The sequence below is a fragment of the Rhizophagus irregularis genome, chromosome 18, assembly GCF_026210795.1.
Source record: "Rhizophagus irregularis chromosome 18, complete sequence".
NCBI classification, from domain to species: domain Eukaryota; kingdom Fungi; phylum Glomeromycota; class Glomeromycetes; order Glomerales; family Glomeraceae; genus Rhizophagus; species Rhizophagus irregularis.
The window spans coordinates 3,508,898-3,531,601 of NC_089446.1; the positions used below are offsets into that span (position 1 = coordinate 3,508,898).

At 28.6% G+C, this 22,704-nt stretch overlaps 9 protein-coding genes across 10 annotated transcripts; 3 read left to right on the plus strand and 6 right to left on the minus strand.

Moving 5' to 3' along the window:
- Window positions 1-1,119: 1,119 nt before the first annotated feature.
- Window positions 1,120-2,130, minus strand: OCT59_010371 (uncharacterized protein; the record flags this gene model as incomplete). Its single annotated transcript, XM_066132968.1, has 2 exons — window positions 1,120-1,253; window positions 1,968-2,130. The coding sequence occupies 2 exons, from the start codon at window positions 2,128-2,130 to the stop codon at window positions 1,120-1,122; spliced, it is 297 nt and encodes a 98-aa protein (XP_066000562.1).
- An 841-nt stretch (window positions 2,131-2,971) lies between these two features.
- On the minus strand, window positions 2,972-3,790 carry OCT59_010372 (uncharacterized protein; the record flags this gene model as incomplete). The annotated part of the gene is made up of 1 exon (XM_025310897.2): window positions 2,972-3,790. One exon carries the CDS (start codon window positions 3,788-3,790, stop codon window positions 2,972-2,974), a length of 819 nt encoding a protein of 272 aa, XP_025177259.2.
- Window positions 3,791-8,395: 4,605 nt separating this feature from the next.
- On the minus strand, window positions 8,396-10,160 carry OCT59_010373 (uncharacterized protein). The gene is made up of 11 exons (XM_066132969.1): window positions 9,993-10,160; window positions 9,839-9,920; window positions 9,685-9,767; window positions 9,545-9,620; window positions 9,439-9,469; window positions 9,277-9,362; window positions 9,145-9,195; window positions 8,966-9,079; window positions 8,787-8,794; window positions 8,614-8,711; window positions 8,396-8,547 (listed from the first exon to the last, which is right to left on the minus strand). Exons 1-11 carry the CDS (start codon window positions 10,138-10,140, stop codon window positions 8,467-8,469), a joined length of 858 nt encoding a protein of 285 aa, XP_066000563.1. The 5' UTR covers window positions 10,141-10,160; the 3' UTR covers window positions 8,396-8,466.
- Window positions 10,161-10,373: 213 nt separating this feature from the next.
- OCT59_010374 (uncharacterized protein) lies at window positions 10,374-11,262 on the plus strand. 2 transcript variants are annotated; one of them, XM_066132970.1, is made up of 3 exons: window positions 10,374-10,458; window positions 10,543-10,649; window positions 10,721-11,234. In XM_066132970.1, exons 1-3 carry the CDS (start codon window positions 10,400-10,402, stop codon window positions 11,071-11,073), a joined length of 519 nt encoding a protein of 172 aa, XP_066000564.1. In that variant the 5' UTR covers window positions 10,374-10,399; the 3' UTR covers window positions 11,074-11,234. The 2 variants fall into 2 exon arrangements, with proteins under 2 accessions (XP_066000564.1, XP_025177262.1); XM_025317907.2 differs by having other exon boundaries at window positions 10,374-10,649; window positions 10,721-11,262.
- Window positions 11,263-11,443: 181 nt separating this feature from the next.
- On the minus strand, window positions 11,444-14,503 carry OCT59_010375 (uncharacterized protein; the record flags this gene model as incomplete). The annotated part of the gene is made up of 4 exons (XM_025317908.2): window positions 11,444-11,880; window positions 11,956-12,935; window positions 13,001-13,310; window positions 13,414-14,503. 4 exons carry the CDS (start codon window positions 14,501-14,503, stop codon window positions 11,444-11,446), a joined length of 2,817 nt encoding a protein of 938 aa, XP_025177263.1.
- Window positions 14,504-15,529: 1,026 nt separating this feature from the next.
- OCT59_010376 (uncharacterized protein) lies at window positions 15,530-17,513 on the minus strand (the record flags this gene model as incomplete). Its single annotated transcript, XM_025317909.2, has 2 exons — window positions 15,530-16,755; window positions 16,832-17,513. The coding sequence occupies 2 exons, from the start codon at window positions 17,511-17,513 to the stop codon at window positions 15,530-15,532; spliced, it is 1,908 nt and encodes a 635-aa protein (XP_025177264.2).
- Window positions 17,514-17,974: 461 nt separating this feature from the next.
- OCT59_010377 (triosephosphate isomerase) lies at window positions 17,975-19,512 on the plus strand. Its single transcript, XM_025326195.2, has 8 exons — window positions 17,975-18,150; window positions 18,219-18,302; window positions 18,380-18,503; window positions 18,590-18,674; window positions 18,755-18,973; window positions 19,042-19,129; window positions 19,198-19,230; window positions 19,302-19,512. The coding sequence occupies exons 1-8, from the start codon at window positions 18,126-18,128 to the stop codon at window positions 19,385-19,387; spliced, it is 744 nt and encodes a 247-aa protein (XP_025177265.1). The 5' UTR covers window positions 17,975-18,125; the 3' UTR covers window positions 19,388-19,512.
- Window positions 19,132-20,753, minus strand: OCT59_010378 (uncharacterized protein). The gene has a single exon (XM_025317910.2). The coding sequence runs from the start codon at window positions 20,547-20,549 to the stop codon at window positions 19,839-19,841; it is 711 nt and encodes a 236-aa protein (XP_025177266.1). The 5' UTR covers window positions 20,550-20,753; the 3' UTR covers window positions 19,132-19,838.
- A 120-nt stretch (window positions 20,754-20,873) lies between these two features.
- OCT59_010379 (phenylacrylic acid decarboxylase) lies at window positions 20,874-22,520 on the plus strand. Its single transcript, XM_025317911.2, has 8 exons — window positions 20,874-20,961; window positions 21,043-21,122; window positions 21,268-21,394; window positions 21,474-21,598; window positions 21,662-21,787; window positions 21,883-21,996; window positions 22,074-22,136; window positions 22,218-22,520. Exons 1-8 carry the CDS (start codon window positions 20,940-20,942, stop codon window positions 22,320-22,322), a joined length of 762 nt encoding a protein of 253 aa, XP_025177267.1. The 5' UTR covers window positions 20,874-20,939; the 3' UTR covers window positions 22,323-22,520.
- Window positions 22,521-22,704: the final 184 nt, after the last annotated feature.

Consider the following 22,704-nt stretch of genomic DNA (forward strand, 5'->3'; position numbering starts at 1 on the left):
AGGATAAAACTACCACCATTCGATTCGTCTCAGTGAGACGATTCTAACAAGCTATGGTACATCTTTGTACGATTATTAGATGCCAAGTTATTTAATATATTCTTTATATAACTGTGATTATAAACGGTTCTTTTTAATATAAGATTTTTGAGGATAGGTGTGATAGTGACTATAGATAGATTGTGACTATATAGGATAAATTTTAATAATAAAGTGTTTTGAACATTCAACTGGTGTGACTATATAGTAGAATGTGACTATAACGGGAGTGACTATAGAGGGAGTTGACTGTACTCATGCAAGTACAAATTGATGATGAATCCTTAAAAATAACAACATAATGTGGTGTAGTAGGTGATGAAGAAGTAGTAGCAATATAAGAAAACTCCCATAATTTTTGAAAATCATTAACTGATATGTCTAATATAAGCTCATATAATCGAATTTGTGGCAAATCATATTTATGCTCAATTATACCACCAAATGTTAAATTAGATTCCGTGACCTGCATAGAAGATTAAAAAAATACAATGAGATTTTTTCATAACTCTAATCCAATTCCTAATCCTAAACACTAATAAACAAACCTTAATAAACAAACCCTAACCAACTAACCCTAACCAACTAATCCTAACCCTAACTAACCTATCTAACCCTAACTAACCCTAATCCTAATTTCTAACTCCCTTATTATCAATGCAAAATTAACCCATAAAAAATAACTTACTTGATTAATTTCTATTAGAGTTGTTTGGTATCATAATAAAGACTGTTCCATCTGTGCACGTTGAAAAGACAATGGAATAGGTGATAAATGAGCTTATAAAATATTATTAATTTCTTTAAATATCGTATTAAAAGTTGAAGGAAGTCCTACTGATGGATTTGAACCATAGTGCATATCATTAAATCTCAAATCAAATTGAGTTTGAATGTAACTATTTCTCATATGATAAAAATCTCCAATAAAATTTTTGACCATATCACCATGAAGCTTACATCTGGCTTTCTTTTTTACATTCTCCATAATATGATAAATACATAATAGATGTTGGGTTTGTGGGTATACTATTTGAACAGCTGCAATCATTGCTGGATCTCCATCTGTATATAATAATACTATAGGTTGAGCTTTGTGTTACTGTGTACATCATAAGATCCAGATATAATCGATGTAGTTTCATATTTAGTTAAAGTTTCAGCACCTTCCTTTGCTTTAAAATCACGATCAACACCAACAAATAAACTGAGAGCTATTTCATAACGATTGGTTTTAGCTATGTTGTCATGAATAACTACATCATGAAATTGTGGCCAGAGTTCATTATGTTGTTGACTGGTCATCCAAAAGAGACCTGTAAATTTATTAGACTGACCTTCTAAACGTGAAATGACCATAAAATCAGGATCATTATCATGCTGTCTTAAAAGATATGAAAATAATGTGGATGCATCAGATTCATCATGAGTTTGTACACCTCGAAATTTGTTAATGGTATTATATAAATTTTTCTTACAAATACGATATTAAGGAAATTCTTTAAGAAGAAGATCATATTGTTGACCAGCTCCTAATCGACCATTAAGTGTGTAGTGTTCAATTTTATCTAAAATTGATTGTAGAAGACGTAAATTTCTTGGTGCTAATTCTATCTTGGTGTCACATTGATGATTATGAATGTTAACAAACTTAGTAAAACATATTTCTCCTGTTTGCTTTCCAAGATAGAAGCTAACCTGCCATGGGCAGCCCGTTTTACCAGAAGTACTATCATGATGTAAACCAATATTTTCCACCTTTTTTGGTTTATTAACACCAAATTTCCAACATTTAAAAACATGACGCTGAACTATAGACTTATCAACGGGATCAAGGTCTAAACGATATTTACTTACAATAAAACTATGGTGTTTTGTATACGCGTTAACTCTATCTTGAACCATATCCCAATCATTAAAAGAATTACCAACATGAAATTCTGATGGGTCTGATGGGTCAGAATATATATTATCATCATCATTCGCTAGCTCATCATTTTCAGCAGACAATATTTCTTCCTCTGAGTTCTCGTTAACTTCATTAATGTGAAAAATGAGTGGCTCCATTAAATAATGTTGAATTTCGTCCATATCTAAAAAAAAAATCCTAATATTAGCACTTGGAACATAAAAATAATGGTTAACTTTCTTGGAAATATAATTCACCTTTAGAGAGGAATGTTGTTTCGTTAAGATCCTTTCATTTACTGTGAGAAGAAAAAAAAGTCTAATTGTCCTGATTTCTAATTAATAATCAAATTAGTTACACGATCAGTATATACACAAATCACGTGAACCAGCCATCGGTGAAAATCACCACTGGTTATACATAGTAATTTTCAAAAAAGTATAGCTCACAAATTGAAAATTACATATATTGTTTATTTTTTAAATTTCATGCAGCCTTATTAAGAAAATAAATTAAAGCTATTATCAGGTAAACTGCTAAAACCTTTAATATATCCATATATATATTGACCATCACTAGAATCTGATGGCAAACTATTGGTATAGGATTCTAATTTTTTCTCTATGATTTGATCAAGATTTTCTAGAATATATTTCAAGGATCTGACCTTAAAGTCATTATTTCCATCTGCTACATATTTTCATAAGTTTCCAATCAAATGCACATTTAGTAAAAAGTTGTGGTTCAAAAACAATGATATTATATCCTTGTTCTCGTGCAAAATCAGTGTAAAGTTCACACAAGTAACAACATCTTTTGGACATTGCTATAAACACTCTACTAAAAATTTTTTTGTTGATAATTAAGGAGACCAATATATTTATTTCTGCATGTAAGTATATACATTGTTTAATAACATCATCACCATCAAGTTGTTGCTGTTATTGTATAGCATTATCGGTATATACTTTACTGATTCTTTCCATTACTTTAGGCTTTTTCAAATACCTATTCATGAAACATTTATATGTCTTCATTAATAAACCTTTTGATAATATTTTTCCATAAATATATGGGCTGATTATTTATGATAACAGGACTTACTTTAAACACTTGAACATTAGAGAATAGTAATTTATATTGTATATTACGTGCACATTCTATGATACCTATAGCAGAATCCATATAAAATGCCACTTTTTTAATATGTCTTAAAAATTTTGAGGGGATATTAGACTCAACTTTAGCTTTTTTTACTTTTTTATAATACTCTTTACAAATTCCAGATATTGTGATAATATTTGTATTATCTGCATTGCCAACCATAACAACTCTAACTGAAAGAAAATCACTGAAAGATTTAATATGTTTATTATCACCATATAATTCAATATCATCCTGAAGTTTTTTCAATCTAGACTTAAGTTTAATAGAGCAGTTAATCGTTACAACCTCAAGAAAATCCCTTTCGTTATCTTTTGATATCACAGGAGCATTTTTTGATATATTTTTCAGATATTTTGTAATATTATCAATATATCTAATATCTTTGTTAAGCCAATCAGAGTTTTTAGAAAGATAAATTTCACAGCGACCTTGTAAAATTTTTAACCATACTGCAACTATCTCTTTATCCCTTGCAAGTATTATTGCTAAATAGCAGTAAAAAATCTCATAAATATTTAAGAAAGTGAATTTTTTATTTTCTTTACTGACAGCAAAGTTAATACTCTGAGTAACATATTCTTTACTATACAACTCCTTCTTTTTCTCATACTCTTTTAGTTCTTTCAATTCCTCTGAAGATATTTGAGCTATTTGACTATATGATAGACTTTTCATATTTAATTAAACACAACTATTAATAGTATTTTACAAATCAAATAAATAATGATTTTAATAAGTGATGATCTTAAAGATAAATTTCAGCAAAATTTAGCATAAGTGAAAATGTGAAATTCTATTTGATCCTTATTATTACACAATTATTTATATTAAATTTACAGTAGCACATATATCAAAAATACATAATTATAATACTAATTAAATAAACTATCAATAATACTTTTAATATATAATCATTTTTTAGTTTGCTAATTTTTGTTTTCTATACTCTGATCCAATTTGATTAATACTCTGAATAAGTCAAGTCAAGTCAAGTTATATGTAATTTCAACCCAACTTGTATTAAATTAAGTCAAATCAAGTTGAGTTAAAATTATAGAAAAATATAAACTTGACTTGATTTATAACACTAATTAAATAAACTATCAATAAACTTTCATCATATATAATAATGGTACTGATTCTATTTATATATAATTCAAATGAAAAAACAGCTTTAAAAAAAGGAAAATCTTCAAAGTGATCTCTTTAACTTTAAAGATTGAGTTAATAAATCAAATTTAGTAAAACTAAAAACTTTATATAATCATTTTTTAGTTTGCTAACTTTTGTTTTTTATACTCTGATCCAGTTTAATTACTAGTACTCTGAATAAGTTAAATCAAGTCAAGTTATATGTAAATTCAACTTAACTTGTATTAAATCAAACTGAATAAGTCGAATCAAGTTAAACCAGATAATTTTTTCAACTATACTGATCATTTCATGATAACCAATTCTACAAAATTCCATTTTTATAAATTTCAAAGATTTTTCATTTTAAATTTTATATGATATAACATAATTTTAAAAAAGAAAATTCCATAATTTTGGCCAGAATTTTAAGTTAATTTAACTTAACTTAACTTAACTTGATTTTATTAAATTATTAACTCAACTTGATTCAATTTAATTGTAATTTTTAATTTAATTCAATTTGACTTAACTTGTAAGTTAACTCAACTCATTTCAAAGCACTAAGTCTAATTTAGCATTTGAAGGTTTGGCTATAAAAATAATAAAACACATACTTTATAGGTTAAAAGTTAATTTGTAATTTACCGATCATGTATAATATATGCATATAAGCCACGTAATTGATTTTTAAGTTAATAACTTCTAATTTTTTTATATTCTTCGTAAATCTCAAGAAACCCATAGTGATTCTGTCTTTATTAAGGCTAGTTTCATTATAATTAACAATTTTACATATTAAATATTAATCATATAAAATATACAAATAGTTATTGTTGAAAAAAGAAAAAACTCTTTCCGGTTATATTCATGACCATTTTTTCTTCAAATAATTTTTAATAAAAACTTTTTATTTTCGCTTTATTTTCTTTAAGTTATTTATTATTTTCATAAACCTTTTTGTTTTTAATACCCTTTCATTTTAGTATTAGTAATTTTGCAAAAATCCTTGACATGAAGGCAGGATAACAAAAAGTTGGACTGGAAGTGTATAAAGACAGAACTAAAAGACAGAACGTATTCAAGCAATATAATATAAGCAATAATACTATGAAAACTACTATTTGACTTCAACGAGTATACGGTGAAAGCCTAATTACTGAGAACTTTGTTATGTATTTACAATAAAATAACCTTACTTCAATGGACTGACGCTTTTTGATATTTTAGATAAAGCTATCAAGAAACATGTAACAGCTTCACAACGACTTAAGCACTTTACTAAATAATAATCCAAATTTGACATTCAAAAGTAAGTAATCAATTAATGAAAAACTGAATATAATTATTAAAATAGCTCACTTTCTTTTCCTAAATTGATATTTCTTTATGCTTTCTCACAATCCATTCCTTTGCGACATTTAATTCTTTTTTATTATTAAGATATAAAATGATATTATTGCCTTTCTGGTGAATCCAACTGAATAAATTTAAATTGGCAAACCACTCCACTATCTCTTTATCTTCAACTATAGTATCACAGCTGATCTCAAAGGTATTTATTTTATTATAATTAGAGCTCCTAATGAGTCGAGTCGAGTCGAGTTACGAGTTAAAAACCTTAATTTTAAAGTACTTTTTATTAAGTTAGAATATAATTAAACGAAAATTTACAATTATGCGAGTCAAAATGCGAGTTTATGCGAGTCATTTTCGGAGCTCTAATTATAATAATCAGAATTGGCTCCAGTTGCGTATACAAAAAACTTATAATATATTTCAAGTTGTATGTAGTGTATTTTATTATTACCTTTTAAGTGACCTGATACCCCTATAGGGAATAGAAGTGTAGAAAGCTTAAATTGATCTAATACTCTCACAAAAAACAAATATTTTGTACAAAGATCAGTATGTTCGTGTATATTAAGTGAATTTAATATACCCAATTTCCAGAATCTTGATCTTCCATTTGTAATCGATAGCTTCCAATAACGTTCCATAATAATCGCCATCTCTGGCAATTAAAACTAATATATCAGGACTTTCTGTGTAAATCATTTTAGCAATTTTAAGTGTAATGAAATTGTTAACACCTTTTTCTCTCCTACACAATTTTGTCTAAAAACTTTAATGTCATCATCACAGGATTTCAGATTTCACCATAATGATAGGATATTACTTAATCTTACGATTACTTACAATTTTTGAAGAGTAAACCATAATCAAAAATGATTTGATTGTAATAAAAAAGGTCGTTTAGGGGTTTTGTATAGCATAATGAGTATAATTTTTCTTAAATTGTATATTATAAAATTTAATATATTTTTGTTCTTTAAGCTTTATTTTACTTATTTAAATACCTTTTTTTTTAATACAATACTTATATAAAAGAATATATTGAGCTAACTTTTATTATTTCAACCTACTGATTGAACTTATTAGTAAAATATATATATTACTTTTAAATGTATAAATATATGTAAATTTTTATGGGAAAGTGCTTTTTTATGCTATAAAATTAAAATTATTCTCGAATATACAAATGTGGTCTGAAGATTTTGTGCCAGCTACACAGAAAAAAAAGAACTTTTAGCATAAGTTATAATTGCAAAAAACAGGGTGCGTTAAGCAAATTTGTCATTCACTTTCACAGCAGTGAGGTTCTCTACCTTGATACTTGTGAATGTATTTTTTGGGTGAGTTTGACGATAAGAAGCAGGAAAGAAAAGCACAAGAATAAAGTAAGTATTTGGTATTATTGGCAAATATGGCAGAGAAGATAAAAAAAAAATAAAGCTTTTTACCTCTTCAAATTTAATTAATCAGTTTTCTAATCTCTTTAGCTGATTTAAGAGCTATTCCGATACTTAAAAGGTCATCTCGTATTAATTCAAGGAGAGTGTTACCATCAACCTTATTATTATATATTTTATTGATCTCAATGTAAAGTTGCCTGCCTAAACCTCTCCAAAATTTACGATTAGTTTCTCCAAAATTTTACTATAGTTTTATTATAGTTTCGGCAAGGTTTTAGTAGTTTTAGCATTTATAATAAATTTTGTCAGATTTCACTTTTCTTCAGAGTTTTGCCAACTTTTTAATAAGACTTTCATATAGTTTTGGCAAAGTTTTGCTATTTTGGCATTTTACCAATTTGCCTAAATCCCCTAGTTTTTCCAGCAACTTTATTTTAGTGTCATCAAGGTCTAATCTGTCTTTTTTCTCTTGCAAAAATCCTTTAACTCTATCTCACTTCCATCCATTAATTTCTTCAACTGTTGGGAGTCTAGAAGCACTTATAGAAGTACTTGTATTTGCAATGCTGTGGGACATGGTTATTTTATTACAAAAAACAAATGTGGTAACAGTTGTACAGTTCAGAAAAAGAAAAAATTTGCTGAAAGAGTAACACAAATAGAGGATATATTTATGAAAAATCGATTGTCACACAGATTGGTGTGACTCATTAGTTGAAAACGATAATGAGTATGATATAACCTTAAATGATTATCATACAAATGAAGTAATTATTGTGTATATATGTACTACAATAATCAATGAGTAATACCCTCACCCCTCAATATTACACAAAATTAATTAAATTTATCTGGTGATTGTTATAGAACATTATTACAGAATGTAAAATTTAACAAAAAATCAAAGGGTAAAAGTGAAAACAATTGTGATTGTAAACAATATACTACAAATAGATTTATTATTCTGTTACACTGGATTCAAATACCCCATGTATAAAATTTTATTATTCTGTAACATTGGATCTAAATACCCATCACACTCCTATCACCCATGTATAAAATTTATATAGTTCTGTGATACTGGATCCAAATACCTCATATACAATTATTTTTATATATATTATATATACTAATACTTCAATTTTATATCTTTAAAAGTCTAAATTATCATGTTTTTTTTATAATAATTAAATATTTTATATTGATTTTTAATTTTTATTATTTAAATTTAATGTACTGTAAGCCAAAATCTTTATAATTTTACTTATATTAAATTAATACAGTACTTTTTCAATCAAAAAATCTCATAAATTATATAGAATAATATATGTAATTGTATAATAATTAAAAGTTAACTGTCAATAGGATAAAATAATTTCATAATCATTTTTTTAACAAATGAAAATTGGTAATTTTAAAATTTTAATATATATAATAATATAAAATATAAAAATTATATTATGTTTATCCAAAACTTACATATAAATTGTAGAAATTAGATTGAAATCTTATTAAAATGTGTAAAATGTAAAAATTAAAAAAAACCTAAATAATAATAAATATTAATTAAAAATTTTATAATGTTTTGTTAAATTTAGAATCATTATATACCTCTATTATTTGTACAAATGAAATAATATCACAATAATAGTCTTTGATATGCTGGTAATATTTTCCAGCTGAAGATTTAATAAACATATACATCAATTCTAATTTGTAAATGTAAAAATTGTAATGAGTATATAGAATAATCTAAATATAAACCAGTAAAAACGTGAGCTTACCATTTCTTCTAAATTTTTTTTTTTTTCATTTCATATCTGGCGGTTTTTCAAGAACATATTGCATTTCTACATATCTTTGTGCATTATCATCATCTTCAAAGGTTAATAAATAAGCTCGCTGGTGAGATTGTGATGATAGTTTAGTTGGTGGTAATACGACTGATGCTTTGTAAAAACACGTTGTACTGGGATATAAAGCAAGTACTGTTGTACTAGGTGCAAACTCTTGTGATGGACGAATATCAGAAGGATTTGGAATCACCATAACATTTTTAGCTGGAACAAAAAATCGTCTGACGGGAATAATATTATTAAATATTAGAAAAGTATTTTTACGATTAACAATGATAAAACTTACTCTCCAGGACGATTTGATGCTTCGTCTCTATCAGCGTCTTCAACTTCATAACTATAAATTTTAATGAAAAAATTTATGCCAAATAACAGAACATGTATATTTTTTTAACATATAAGAATTTTATAAATTTACTTTTTTGATTCTGGTTTGTAACTGACAACAGTTGCCAAAATCCAATTTTCTTCAATGTCTTTAAATTTGGGCTGTTTTGCCGCGACCTATCACAAATAAATATATCATTAGATTACATTTATTCGATAATAAACATTTTCATTTATATGTGATATTACTTACATTACTTCCATTTTTGATTATGTTGCCACCACTTTTACATTAATGAAACAGAAAAAAAAGATTCATTATAGTGAAGACAGAAAAAGATAATTTAAACAATAGATACTTCTTATGTTTCTTGATTTTAGAACTACCACTAACAACAGATTCTTCACGTCTTTTGCGTTTGCTGTTGCTATCGTCTGCCACTATTGTTAATTAGTTAAAAAATTGTATAAATAAATTATTTTCGTGAATCTCACATACATTGTGGAGTTTGATAGTCTTTTGCAGAATGTGATCCTAATGCCGTCAAATTATCAATATCCTCCACTATTGTCTTACAAATTCTTAACAAATTGAAATGCAAGGAAATTAATTAATTTATTGTTTTACTTTAAAATCAATCATGTTATCTTACCTATCTTCACGGTTTGCTTGTTCAATTCCTTTTTTATAAAGTTCTCGTAATTTTTCCGTTGTTTCCTTGGTTAAAGTGCTACCTAAATAATCAAAATAATTAATTAATAATTATAAATATTTTACGTATCAATCAAAATAAGTCTAATATTTACTTTGTTTTTCGTGTAAAGCATTAATCTCGGTAATAATATCATTCCCTTCTTCCTGTATTTTTTCTAGTTTATTAAGGTTGGTATTTATTTGTCCCATTAACCTTTCTTCTTTGTCCCCATAACTGGAAATGGATTCCCTTCGCTCCATTATAAGAAACAAAATTTAGCGTTTAAAAAAACAAAAATGTACAATTATATATAATATAAAATTTTGTGAAACACCTCGGCTGCCGATCGGAGGTGGTCATATCATAGTTAAAAAAAACGCGTTAATCATTTAAAATGATTAATGATTATCGGAAAATTCTTTGCCGGCAGGCACATTTTAATTAACTTTTGTTGCTATAAAATTTAATAAAGCATTCCTCCACTGTATTGGTTAAGAAAGAGGATCCTAAAATTTTTTAATGGTGGTAAAAAAGAATGTGTCTATATCTGCGCGCGCCTGTACGGCATTCCCTATCACGTGAATTTTGCCAATATATTTCATGCATAGGAATTTCCATTCGTTAGTAGGCAAACCTACAATGTCTAATACTTCTTTACCTAGCTTTCAAGATCTTACCAAGCCGACCGTGAAAATACCATGGCGTAAGAAGGGAGAGGGTGGTAAAACCTGCTCATACAGAAAAGTAGCGCGCGGCCTCAATCTTGAAGGTAAAAAATGATGATATTTTTGAAAGCAGAGACTTAAACGAATTTGTCTTGACAATGTTTCCTTTCTAAAGGATATTGTAAAAACAAATCTTGTGAAGCTTACAACAAACATCGTGTTATCATCAATTGGGGTTATAAAGAATTCGTTTACATGTTGAACGAACATGAATGTTTTTGCCCACTTTGTGGAAAATACGTCACACCCATTACTTGCGGCTTCACTGACACCTACTGGAAATACAAAGGGGTTAAGAAAGTGAAAGGTGAACCCCCGGAGAAAGTATTTTGTGGCTGGCAATTCTCTGCTGATGATGGATACACTACATTTCTTGATGAAGAGATGGTATTATGGGAGGGTCTCACAATAGAAGTCCTTAAAGAAAATCCTATAATTTCCCTTCTTCAGAAAGAAAAATTTTTTTAGATATATGTACGTAGTTTGCTATATCAAAGTATGATACAGTTTATAATTGAGAATATTTAAATTTCGATGTAATAATTTGTACGTTAATTTTCTTTAGCACCAATAATTTCTTAAATAAAATCGTACATGAAATAAAAAATAAATTTTATTGTTTAATTTGTAAATGATAAATTAAACATTTTTTTTTTTATAAATAATATTCGTATGTACATATATACATTATAAGTTGTGAACTATATGTGTCTAATCTTCTGAGAGCAATTAAATGAATAGTCATTTAGAAATTTCTTAAGTCGTTTATATAAAATTTCTTTTTATTACTATTGAATTTCATTAGTACATTTCGAATCCGCTCTTATTTTGTATTTAATTATGGTGCCTGCCTGCTATTAGTTAAAGCATGGCGAACATTATTAAATTCAGCAATGGCTTTATCGTAAGCATCACTAGAATGAATATGAATTGTAGAAGATGATGAACTTATTTGTACGCTTTGTTGATGATGTAACGAGGACGAGGAAGAAGAAGATGATATAATCGAAGAGTCATCTGATCTAAATAATAATTCATTATCTTTATCACTAATAAATGATCCAAGGCTGGTTACCGCTTCATTTTGTTGTAAATTATGTGCCGCTACTAATTTTTCAGTAGTCTCATCTTTTTCATTATCTTTTGAAATACGAGCTTTTTTTGTAAGCACAGGAATATTTTGTTTTGAAGCAACTCTTCTTTTTTGTTTTAAATTACGGAAAGGATCCCTACATGCATCAGTATATAACATTGTTGAATCAAATATTTTGTCTCCTAAGGTAAATTTGACAAAAAAGCGTTAGTTTTTTTTCAAATTTAAAATTCCTCTTTTCTGTTGAAATTACTTACCCGAAATTTCATATAATCTTCGGATTTCATCAAAAGCTTCATCAATAGTTCCCCTTCTTATTAAAATATTTTGTTGAGTTTCATTATTTTCTCTGCAATTAAAATATTCTACTAATTTAACTTTAGTTTCATTAATTAAAGAAGTAAAATCACCCATACGTTGTGCTTCAGCGTAAAGCTTTGCTGCATGAACATGTTTGCAAACATCACGAAACCTTCCATTCCATATAAAGTCATAACACATTAAACATTCTCCTGTTTTAATGTTCGCCATATAATACCCTTCTTGTATGACAACTCCATGTCTTGCAATAAATCTATTCATCATGACATTTAATTTTTCCATAGTATTCTCGTCTAATGAAATTAATTTGCCATCATATGATGATGTTAGTGTAAGTGGCTCATCAGTATGTCTTTTAACGTAATAACAGTACGGTTCATCTGTTGGTTCAACTAATCCTGACAGGAAATAAAATCTTCCAAGATTTAAATTACGAATTATATCAGCTGGTTTTTGTTTCTCGGAATTATCATCTTGATGATCTAATGGTTGTGAATTAAAGAATGCTATTAATCCGGCATTATCTTGATTATCTCCGTTAGGTAGATTATCTGCGTGTAAAACATCTCTACGTAATTTAACTCCAAAAAGCCTTTCAAGGAAAGCTAGAGGGGTTAATTTACCATCAAGCTGAACAATAACCCTTTTCGTAATCTTTTCTGTGAGGCTATTTGTAGTCATTGGTTTTCTCAATTTGTCCGAATTCTTTTCGGAATATTCTCGACAGCTATCGACAATCATTGCACGCCATTCATCACTTATCCAATTTGTTTCTAAATCGTCTTTGATAAGATTCTTTTGTGCATACGACAACGGAAGCGAATCAATAAACACTTTAAATAATCGTGCCATATCAGCTGATTCTTCCTCTGTTCGACTCCTTCCAATTATTTTATATCCTAGCGCAATTGGATATCTATAAATAAAACCACCAGATTAATTTGATAATCGTTACGAGAAAGTACGTTAAAACATTCTCACCTTAATACACGAGATACATCCCATGCTTTTAATTTCTCTGCTAGTTTTTGCATTAGAAAAGTCCAAGAAAGACAAGTATCAGTAACGATACCATCAAGTGCTTTCTTTATTGGAAGATATTGATCGATCATTGCAATTGGATTCCATGGCTGCTCTTCTGAACATTTACGTATCCTTTTGAATCCCCTTTCGTTAGGTAAATCTTCATAATACCAAGGGTGTTCACAATCCTTACGGTTACATGGAATATTTTCCCTAATAGCGGTAACTGCATAACGTACAGGTGCTTTATCATCTCCATTACTCAATGCTATGATCCAAAAAATAGGATAAAAAATAGGATGATAAGATAAAAAAATGAATAGGTCAATTTATACGTTAAAATAATTCGAACAATATAAAAAAAAATTTACCAAATCCTAATGGAGTAAGATGACCGAGATTTGTCTCAACAACCATCGTCAAAACGGTTGCTCGTTCCATATTTAATTCATTGTTTCCATCAATGCAAAAACAATAGTGACCATAGTCCCTTCCATTTTTCAGCCATATATCATCGGAAACAATTAATTGATAATAACGTTCGGGCGAATCTTCAGGAGCAGATAAATCAGGAGCATGATAATATAAAACATGGCCACGAGGTTTTAATAAATCCTGAATATAATTTTGAAGAACTGTCCAAGGACCTGAATTATCCCTCACTCTACGATCATCACGTATAATAAGTCTTTTAAGTTGTTTATTATTACAAATATCTCTATTTTTAACAACTTCCTGACTGAGATCAGCTTCAGTTGCACCTTGTTTAGAAACCAAAATTTTATTTTTAACATCATCAGCAGTCCAACGATCAGCTCTACGACTAATTATAATTTTATCACGAGCAGAACGTGTAAGATTAACTCTAGTCACCTGAGGTTCATGAGTTATAAGTGCATTTGGGGGTAGATGCCAACCTTCAATTTTAATTTTTAACTGATGAGGAGATTTAATCCAAGAAAGTCTGGATTCAGATACTACACGAAGTCTACAACGATGCCTATCATTGCTATTTTTTAAATTATTAGGTAAATTTGCATTTTGACAATCAGGATTACATTTACCAATTCCTCCGCATAAATGTTGACAACTATTACCATCACCGGCACAATACATTACCCAACTCCAACATAATTTATCTTTTGCTGTTCCAGCTTGAATTTGTTTAACAAATTCTTCACCTTTTTCTGTTAATTCAATAATATCGTCAATTCTATTTGTTGATTTTGTTTTACCACTTGATGTTGTCCATTCAACATAATCAACTGCTCCTTCAACTCTTTTGATTGTAATAATTCCTTCATTAACGAGTTGTGGTGCTCTCAATCTACTTCTTGCTTTTAATCTAATATTTTTTAATAAAGGATGTTTTGATATATAATATTCCGCAGCACGTCCAAATGGTACACTAACTGAATTACCATCTTCATTATATTTTATAAGATGATCGTAGCTTTCCATTGTTTAGTCATTAAAAATGAGTATCAAGAACGATACTTAAATTATGTGTAACCTTTAATAATGAATGGTTAATAAAATTTGGTTTTAGAATCCAATAAAGTGAAAAAAGTGAAAAGTGGGAAAAAAATGTTTCTGCTTACAAACATATATGTAAATTATTGAATGTATCAATAAAGTATCATTTATGGTGTAAATCTTGCATCAATAAGGATGCTTTTGCGTCAGATGACAACTTTTAAGGTTCTCATTTTACATACATGGCGCAGCAATAAGAATAGCGTTACACGCTTGTGTCATTTAGAGATTGATACTAATTACATGACTATTATTATTATCTGTTATTTGTATATATATTAATCTAATCTATTTTATTAAATAAATGATATTTACAATGGAAATTTTAAATGTATATGTACTGTATTATCGATTTATCGTAGCTACAAAACATAGCACATAACTAATGTCGAACTGTATCTTAAATTCATAATTGGTTAATAATAATAATAAAAAAATAACGTAAAATAAAATAGAATTTCTTCTTGTTACCTACACGTTATCATAGTTTTCTAATCTATTTCCTATTGCTATAATTGCTATACGAATTAGCTATTAATATTCTACCCTAATATCTAATTTAACCTACAATATTAAAATATGCATGTAACTACAAAAGTAAATTGATAGATAACATGCAAGCGAAATAAAAAGAACCTTCTACCTTTAAAAAATTATTCAAGAATTTATAACGTATGTCCATGATGTTTACAAAGTAGAACTACGGACTATTCATCTGTAAATAAAATATAAACTATGCGATTAAGCTTTTAAAACCACGATTTAACATGACTAATTGAACAAAGAAATAATAGACAATATTTGTTCGTTCCTAAAATTTCTTAAATATTTCCATTTGAATCATATTATCATGTAAATATCTTTATCAGTACCTAGCGTTTTAACATGCAAAATAAGAGCAAACTTCCCAAAATTTAAACCGCAATTCATGCAAATTAACGTACTTACTTGTTACAATTCCTTCCCTCCAAGAGCAACAACAGCATCAGCTTCTTTCTCTGCTTCAACCCCATATCTTTCACGTATAAATTCTCTTAATCTCTTATTCTCGTTCTTGGCTTGTTCAAGTCGAACATATGAATTAGAACTTTCGAAATTTGATGATTCATTGTTGTTAAAAATTGTTGAAAAAAATATATTTCCCGGGGATAACGGAGTTTTCGGAACCGAACAATTGTTCCATATAGACTGTTTGTTTTTTTGTTGTAATTGTTGTCTCGAAATAAACCGTGACTGAGTTTCTTCTTGTTGATTATTTTGTTGTACTTCTGGAAAGGAAATTGACTTATCTAATTTTGGTCTTTTTGTTGCATTATAATCAATTTTATATTTTGAGTCATCAATGAAATCAGATAATTTATAGGGATTTATGCTATAATTCGCACTAGAATTATTATAATTATTATATTCAGAATTCGAAAAATCTCTTGAAGAGATTGAAATCGAACGGGCTGATCGACAATTAATTTCAGGTTGTTTATGAGATGCTAGATGTTTTGGCGAAGAATAATGGGCATTTTTTACAACTTTTGAACTAAATCCTCCCATATTTTGATAGAGATTTGTTTGATTTGTATGAAACGCGTCGTCATTTGAAGATTTTCTCATAACTTTTGACTCAAGATTATCTTCAATTGTCGCCGAACTTGATTCGATATTAACACCTTGCCTCCATTGTCGAACTTTTTGCTCTAATGGAATAAAGTCGTTTGACCTACTTGCTGTTGTTTGATGATAAGATGGATTTTTTTCACTGATATCGCTAATTTCTTCAATATCGACTTCGTTATCATCGGATTCAATAACATTGTCAGAGTTTTCGGATTCTGAGATATAAGGATTATTTTGATCCTTGGAAGATCCTTTGAAACCTTTAGCATGAGGGTTATTAGTTTTTTTAAGGAAATTGACCTCTTCATTTTGATAATGAGTAACAGCGATGAATGTCGTTTCTTCAAAGGTGAAAAAAGTTTCTTGATCCTCATTAACCGAATGTTTAATCATTTTGATTCGAGGCCAGTATTTATGGAATGAGGTAAGATAAAAATAACCCGGAGGGAGTGACGAATTGTTATTTATCATTGAGTCACGCTTTTTTGTTGACAATGAACTTGGTCGCAAACGATTGGTAAGTTTAATCTTTGGGAAGTTCACGCCAAAATTCATCCAATATGCGCCTAAAAATGATTTATAATATTTATGAAGTTTTTTTTGAAATGAAAAAAGTTAACAAACTCGAGCGAACTTTTTTACCTGACTGTGGAGAATCTGGATGAGTAAAAGGATTTCCACAAACTGTGCCAAATTTACTATCTCGTGAATTAGAGTTATTTGATAAAAATTTACGTTTATCTGGTCCTATAGAAATCCAACGTCCTTTTTTAAACCTATACCGATCTCTAGATACTTGAGCAAAATCCATAACAAACGAATAATTTACGGTAGGATCTAAATTCACGGGGTGAAATTTTAATAAAGGAAAAATACATCTACCCGCCTTTGTGATAATCATTTCGTTATTAACGCGATAAAATTGAGACCATAAATCAGAATTTACAAGCAATAAATCCGAAACAAGAGATGGAGAATTAAGTGTCGAAATCGTTGTTAAGAGAGGAAATTCAAAGGAACTTTGAAATTTTGGTAAGGAAGAAATGGAATTTGAAGTCTCTTCATTTTTGAGACTAGTTATAGATGAAACTTTATTGTTATCCTCGGGAATGAAAGTTTTGTAAAATTCATTATTCATTTTGTCAGCTACATTGGTATCTGCAGTTATTTGATCAAGTGACATTTTACTTGATTTACGTTTATTGGAAGATAGAGAAAAATACGATGTTTCTTCTCGAAAAGAAGTATTTAAAGATCCTATTCTTTGAACTTGTGAATAATTAGAAGAACCAAACTCATTATGAACAAGATGATGGATTTTCATGATTAGTTCAAAGATAAAAGCTGTAGATAAAAAAATGCGACGAAATATTTCATGCGGTATCGTTCTAATATTGTTTTATGATATTATTACACTTTTTTAAAAAATAATATAATAAAGAAACGATAATATACTAAGTATTTATAAAAATTTTTTTTCGAGTTTTATGGATACATGACGGTTGAAAATTATGCAAATGGCCATTCCTGTTGAAAAAATTTCTATATGTAATAATGGCAATTATTTAATTTCCCGCAAAAAAAAATGGTGTCATCTAATATGTCACTGATTAATAATTAAGCGTGTTGAATTTTTTTTGTGGAATTTTAATCAACTTTAACGTTTGTCTTCACGTGACTTCGATTTTAGATCCTTGATCTAAGAAAAAAGTGGGATGATAGATAGATCCGTCCAATAATTTTTTTTAACTATATGCGATTAGTCTATCGATTTATTTATTCACTACTCTATTTTTAATTAATATTCTCTTTTTTGAATTCCTGCTTGGACTATTTTATTATCTAATTTCTTACTTTCCCTTGATTCTCTTCAAGCAGAATATTTCTTCGTTAGTTGGTGGAAAGATTTTTAAACTTTTAGCAAAATTCTGTAGCTATGGGACCTAGATTCTTTGTTGGTGGTAAGTTCTTTAAGATAATGTTATATTTACATTATATATATTAATTATTATATTCTCATTTTTTTAAGGTAACTTTAAAATGAATGGCACACAAGCCTTTCTTAAAAATCTAATTGATAGTTTAAATTCTAGTCAACTTGATAGGGATGCTGGTCAGATATTTTTTTTTGTTCATATTGATTTTGTTAAGAGGTAAAAGGTCGTTTATCTATCTGCATCTTTCATATAGAAGTGGTAATTGCACCGCCATCCCTATATCTCGATCAATGTCGCAAACAGGCTAATAAAGAAATTGGAGTTGCGGCTCAGAATGCGTTTAATGCTAGCAGTGGTGCTTTCACTGGGGAAATCAGGTATATACCGATGATATTCCGAATTTCCGATGCTTTAACACATTCAATACACGATCTTATATGTATTTACCTTTTAAAAACGATAGCCCTGAACAATTAAAAGATCTTGGTATCGAATGGGTTATTCTTGGTCATTCAGAGCGTCGCGAAATTTTCAAAGAATCAGATGAGGTATGTTAATAATATTTTTTTCATTTTTCTATCTTGTTGTAAACATCGATATAACATTTAATTCTTGACGGATTTGTTAGTTGATCGCTTTAAAAGTAGCATTTGCATTAAAGACCGGTATAAAGGTAATCGCTTGTATCGGAGAAAAACTTGAAGAACGAGAATCTGGTAAAACATTTGAAGTTGTAACTCGACAGCTTCAAGCAATCGCCAAACAGATTAACGATTGGACAAATGTTGTGATCGCCTATGAGCCGGTTTGGGCAATTGGTACAGGAAAAGTAGCGACACCTAAACAGGTATTTATTATTTTAGATTTTTTTTTTCACGTAATTATAACTTTGTAAGTATACTTTTTTTGTGATAGGCCCAAGAAATTCATGAATATATTCGAAAATGGTTAAAAGAAAACGTATCAGAAGCTACGGCAGAAAATACACGCATTATCTACGGAGGTAATAGATCAAATAATTTTTAGTAAATTTTTTTTTTATTCTACTCTGACTTATTCATTTTATTTTAGGTTCTGTAAATGCTTCTAATGCTACAGAACTTGGTAGGATTATTACTACTTTTTTTTGTATATAGAAAGAGTAATGTTCTAATTAAGTTATTTGACCTTTATAGCAAAACAACACGACATCAATGGATTCCTTGTAGGTGGTGCATCTCTAAAGCCAGAATTCGTTAATATTGTGAATGCCCGTATTTAATTAGTAATTGTGACAATTAATTTGTAAAAGTAATATTTTATTTGAACTCATTGATTAATGAATGTAATAATATAATAAAATATATTACAGTATTTGAATTAAAGTATCTCTGCGAATTCACGGCAAATGATTAACACTTCAGCTTATAACATCTTAACATTCATGGGCTAATTTGTTTAACAAATTAATAAACAATCTAAATGTAAAATACTCGCAAATGTCATGCTTTTCTAAAAATGCTATAAATCCCTTTCTTAGCTGAACACTGTGAGTGGTATCCGATGAAATATCGCATCACAATCTTGGTATTTCGAAGCATCCTATAGCAAGACATTCAAGTCGACACGAAATTGGACGGAAGTCCTACTTACAGAAAACCCTTTAATAATTAATCATTAAGAAAGAGTAAATTCTGAATGGAATAATGTAAAATTGTAAATCCATATTCTTTCTAATGATTCTTTTTTTTTAATCGATAAATTTCCACATTTACATTGCTAATATCATTGTCTAGATCTTTAGAAATTATTTTTCTCAACCTTTTTTCAGGAATTTTAACAACATTAAATCCAATTTTACATGCATTTACAAAAGTTTCAGTAACCAATGGATCTCTTCTTTCCAATCCGCAAAAAATAATAGATTTTTCATTAGCTAGTTCATTTATACATCTGACAAAATGATGAATAAGATCTAAAGAATATATACAATCAGTCGCAACAATGTAATCGTAAGGTGGTGTAAATTCCGGAGGTTGCAACTGTGTTATAGTCCAATCCAAAACTTTTACTTGTGCATTTAAGAGACAACTATTTTCTTTCCGTTGTTGATTTAATATCCACAAGTTATATTTTACATTATCTCGAAGAATATTTATTACTACATATTCTAAATCTGTTAGGGTCGTTTGTAGGCCCATAGAACACATAACTAAACCCAATAAACCACAACCGCTTCCCAATTCAATGCACTTCTTATCATTTAATGAATCATTGGAAGAACGTAAAAGATATTGCATGTATCGAGCAGTTATGATTGAAGAATCCCATATTGTGGTGCCATGATTTAAAGAATCATTTTGTTGTTTTATAGATAAAATAGTACCATTAGTAATTTTGAATTCATAAATTTTTTGTGAATTTACTTGTTCCTTAATTTTCATTTTTAAGCACTAATTTTCGAAAGAAATTCACAATGTTCAGATGATAAATCACATGGAAAGAATAGGTCCACTAAACTTTATTATTTTGCGATGAATTCAAAATTATGAAGAAAATACTCAAGTGTAATACGTATATTACATATAATAAAATTTTAGTTCTTTTTATCAAATTCGAACAGAAAAATATATGACTTTCTTTGCGGCAGATTTCAAATTAGGTTTTGTTTTTTATATCATATGATATAATGAATCATGTGATTTATAGTTGTTACGTACTACGATTGTTGGTTCGTCATCTTTAGCACGTGCTTTTATATCAATGATGGAGATTTTTTTCACGTATTTCAAAATTTCAACTAATTTACATTCGTATTGTATTCCTAAAACATTATGGCTGGCTCTTATGATCGCGGTATGCTTCCCTAATATTATAAGATAACTTTTTTTACAAAGCCAGAAGTTAAACTAATAATATTTTGATGAATTTTGATAGCGTTGACTGTCTTTTCACCGGACGGTCACTTATTTCAAGTCGAATATGCTTTAGAAGCAGTGAGAAAAGGAACGTGTGCGGTATGTATTGACAAAAATAAATGAATACGATTCATTCTGAATAATTCTTTAATGGAAAGAGGCTCCAAGAGTCGCGTTACAATTTATGAAAATCTATCAAGGAAAAAAAAATCATGTTAACTTCTATTTGTATCAATATGTGTAGGTTGGAATCCGAGGTGAAGATTGTGTAGTTCTTGGTGTGGAGAAAAAGTCTGTTCTTAAATTACAAGATCCTAGAACTGTGCGTAAGATTGTCACCCTTGATGACCATGTATGCATGGCCTTTGCTGGTATTATTATTTGATCATTTTTTGTTTCAAATTTTTTATAATTGAATGAATGATTTATTTTTTGAATATCTTTTGCTAGGTCTTAGTGCGGATGCAAGAGTTCTTGTTAATAAAGCTAGAATAGAATGTCAAAGTCATAGACTCACTGTGGAAGATCCCGTTTCAGTAGAGTATATCACGCGATACATTGCTGGAATTCAACAGGTATGTAAACGATTAGAAGATTAAATCAAAAGGGTTTGATTATTATAATATTTTTTATTTTAGAAATACACACAAAGTGGTGGTGTTCGGCCTTTTGGAATTTCAACACTTATTATTGGATTTGATGCAAATGACAAAGTACCAAGACTTTATCAAACCGACCCATCGGGTATATATTCTGCATGGAAGGTAAATTTGGAAATCTGTCATAAAATTATCTAACAGTACCACACGCATTTATGATACATGTTAAAAATGAAACATTTCTTTATAATTTTGTTTAGGCGAATGCAATTGGTAGAAGTTCAAAAACTGTTCGTGAATTTTTGGAAAAGAATTATAAAGAAGGTTTGACAAAAGAAGAATCCATCAAATTAGCGGTTAAATCTCTTTTGGAAGTAAGTTCTTTATTACATATAAATTATTGCAACTAATCTATGATCTTAATCAGTTAATATTATGTTTCCTATTTTAGGTGGTACAAACCGGAGCGAAGAATATCGAGATAGCAGTTATGACAAGTGATAGTGTGGTCAAGGTTAGTTAAAATGACTAAAATGACACATTTTTAAAAAATTATTAATTTAATGTTCTAATTCTCGAACCCTTTTACTGAAAGAATTTGGAAATCGAAGAAGTTGAAGCTATCGTTAGTGAAATTGAAAAGGAAAAAGAGGCTGAGGCAGAAAAGAAAAAGAAGCCATCAACTTCTACTGCTCAATAAATAAAAATTCTTTTTATAAGATGTATTTTAAATTTATGTGTATATTTTGTTTCTCGAAAAAAAAAAACTAATGGTGTTAAATAAATTAAATTTGACGAACAAATTATTTGTACTTTATAAATTAATTAATTAGACTTAAAATTTTAAATATTTTTTTTAAATGTCATGTGAAATTTAAAATATTTGATAGAGTACATTAAAAAAAAATATTTGATAGAGTTAAAAATCATCAAGAAAAATTAATTAAATGAGTAAGCAAAACAATGGCTTCGATAGTGTAGTGGTTATCACGTAAGCTTTACACGCTTAATGTCCTCGGTTCGAACCCGAGTCGAAGCAGTTGTTGTTCAATTTTTGTCTTTTTCATTATGCTCCCCGTGAC

Coding starts and splice junctions, on each gene's coding strand:
- OCT59_010378 (XM_025317910.2), bottom strand. CDS start 20,549: ATGAAAATTAAGGAACAAGTAAATTCACAAAAAATTTATGAATTCAAA.
- OCT59_010377 (XM_025326195.2), top strand. CDS start 18,126: ATGGGACCTAGATTCTTTGTTGGTG. Junction 18,303..18,379: donor TCAACTTGATAGGGATGCTG/GTCAGATATTTT, acceptor TCTTTCATATAG/AAGTGGTAATTGCACCGCCA. Junction 19,130..19,197: donor TACACGCATTATCTACGGAG/GTAATAGATCAA, acceptor ATTTTATTTTAG/GTTCTGTAAATGCTTCTAAT.
- OCT59_010374 (XM_025317907.2), top strand. CDS start 10,481: ATGCATAGGAATTTCCATTCGTTAGTAGGCAAACCTACAATGTCTAAT. Junction 10,650..10,720: donor GCGCGGCCTCAATCTTGAAG/GTAAAAAATGAT, acceptor TCCTTTCTAAAG/GATATTGTAAAAACAAATCT.
- OCT59_010373 (XM_066132969.1), bottom strand. CDS start 10,140: ATGGAGCGAAGGGAATCCATTTCCAGTTATGGGGACAAAGAAGAAAGG. Junction 9,768..9,838: donor CAAGCAAACCGTGAAGATAG/GTAAGATAACAT, acceptor CAATTTGTTAAG/AATTTGTAAGACAATAGTGG. Junction 8,548..8,613: donor CATTTGTACAAATAATAGAG/GTATATAATGAT, acceptor ATTATTATTTAG/GTTTTTTTTAATTTTTACAT.
- OCT59_010379 (XM_025317911.2), top strand. CDS start 20,940: ATGGCTGGCTCTTATGATCGCG. Junction 21,997..22,073: donor CGGTTAAATCTCTTTTGGAA/GTAAGTTCTTTA, acceptor TTCCTATTTTAG/GTGGTACAAACCGGAGCGAA. Junction 22,137..22,217: donor CAAGTGATAGTGTGGTCAAG/GTTAGTTAAAAT, acceptor TTTTACTGAAAG/AATTTGGAAATCGAAGAAGT.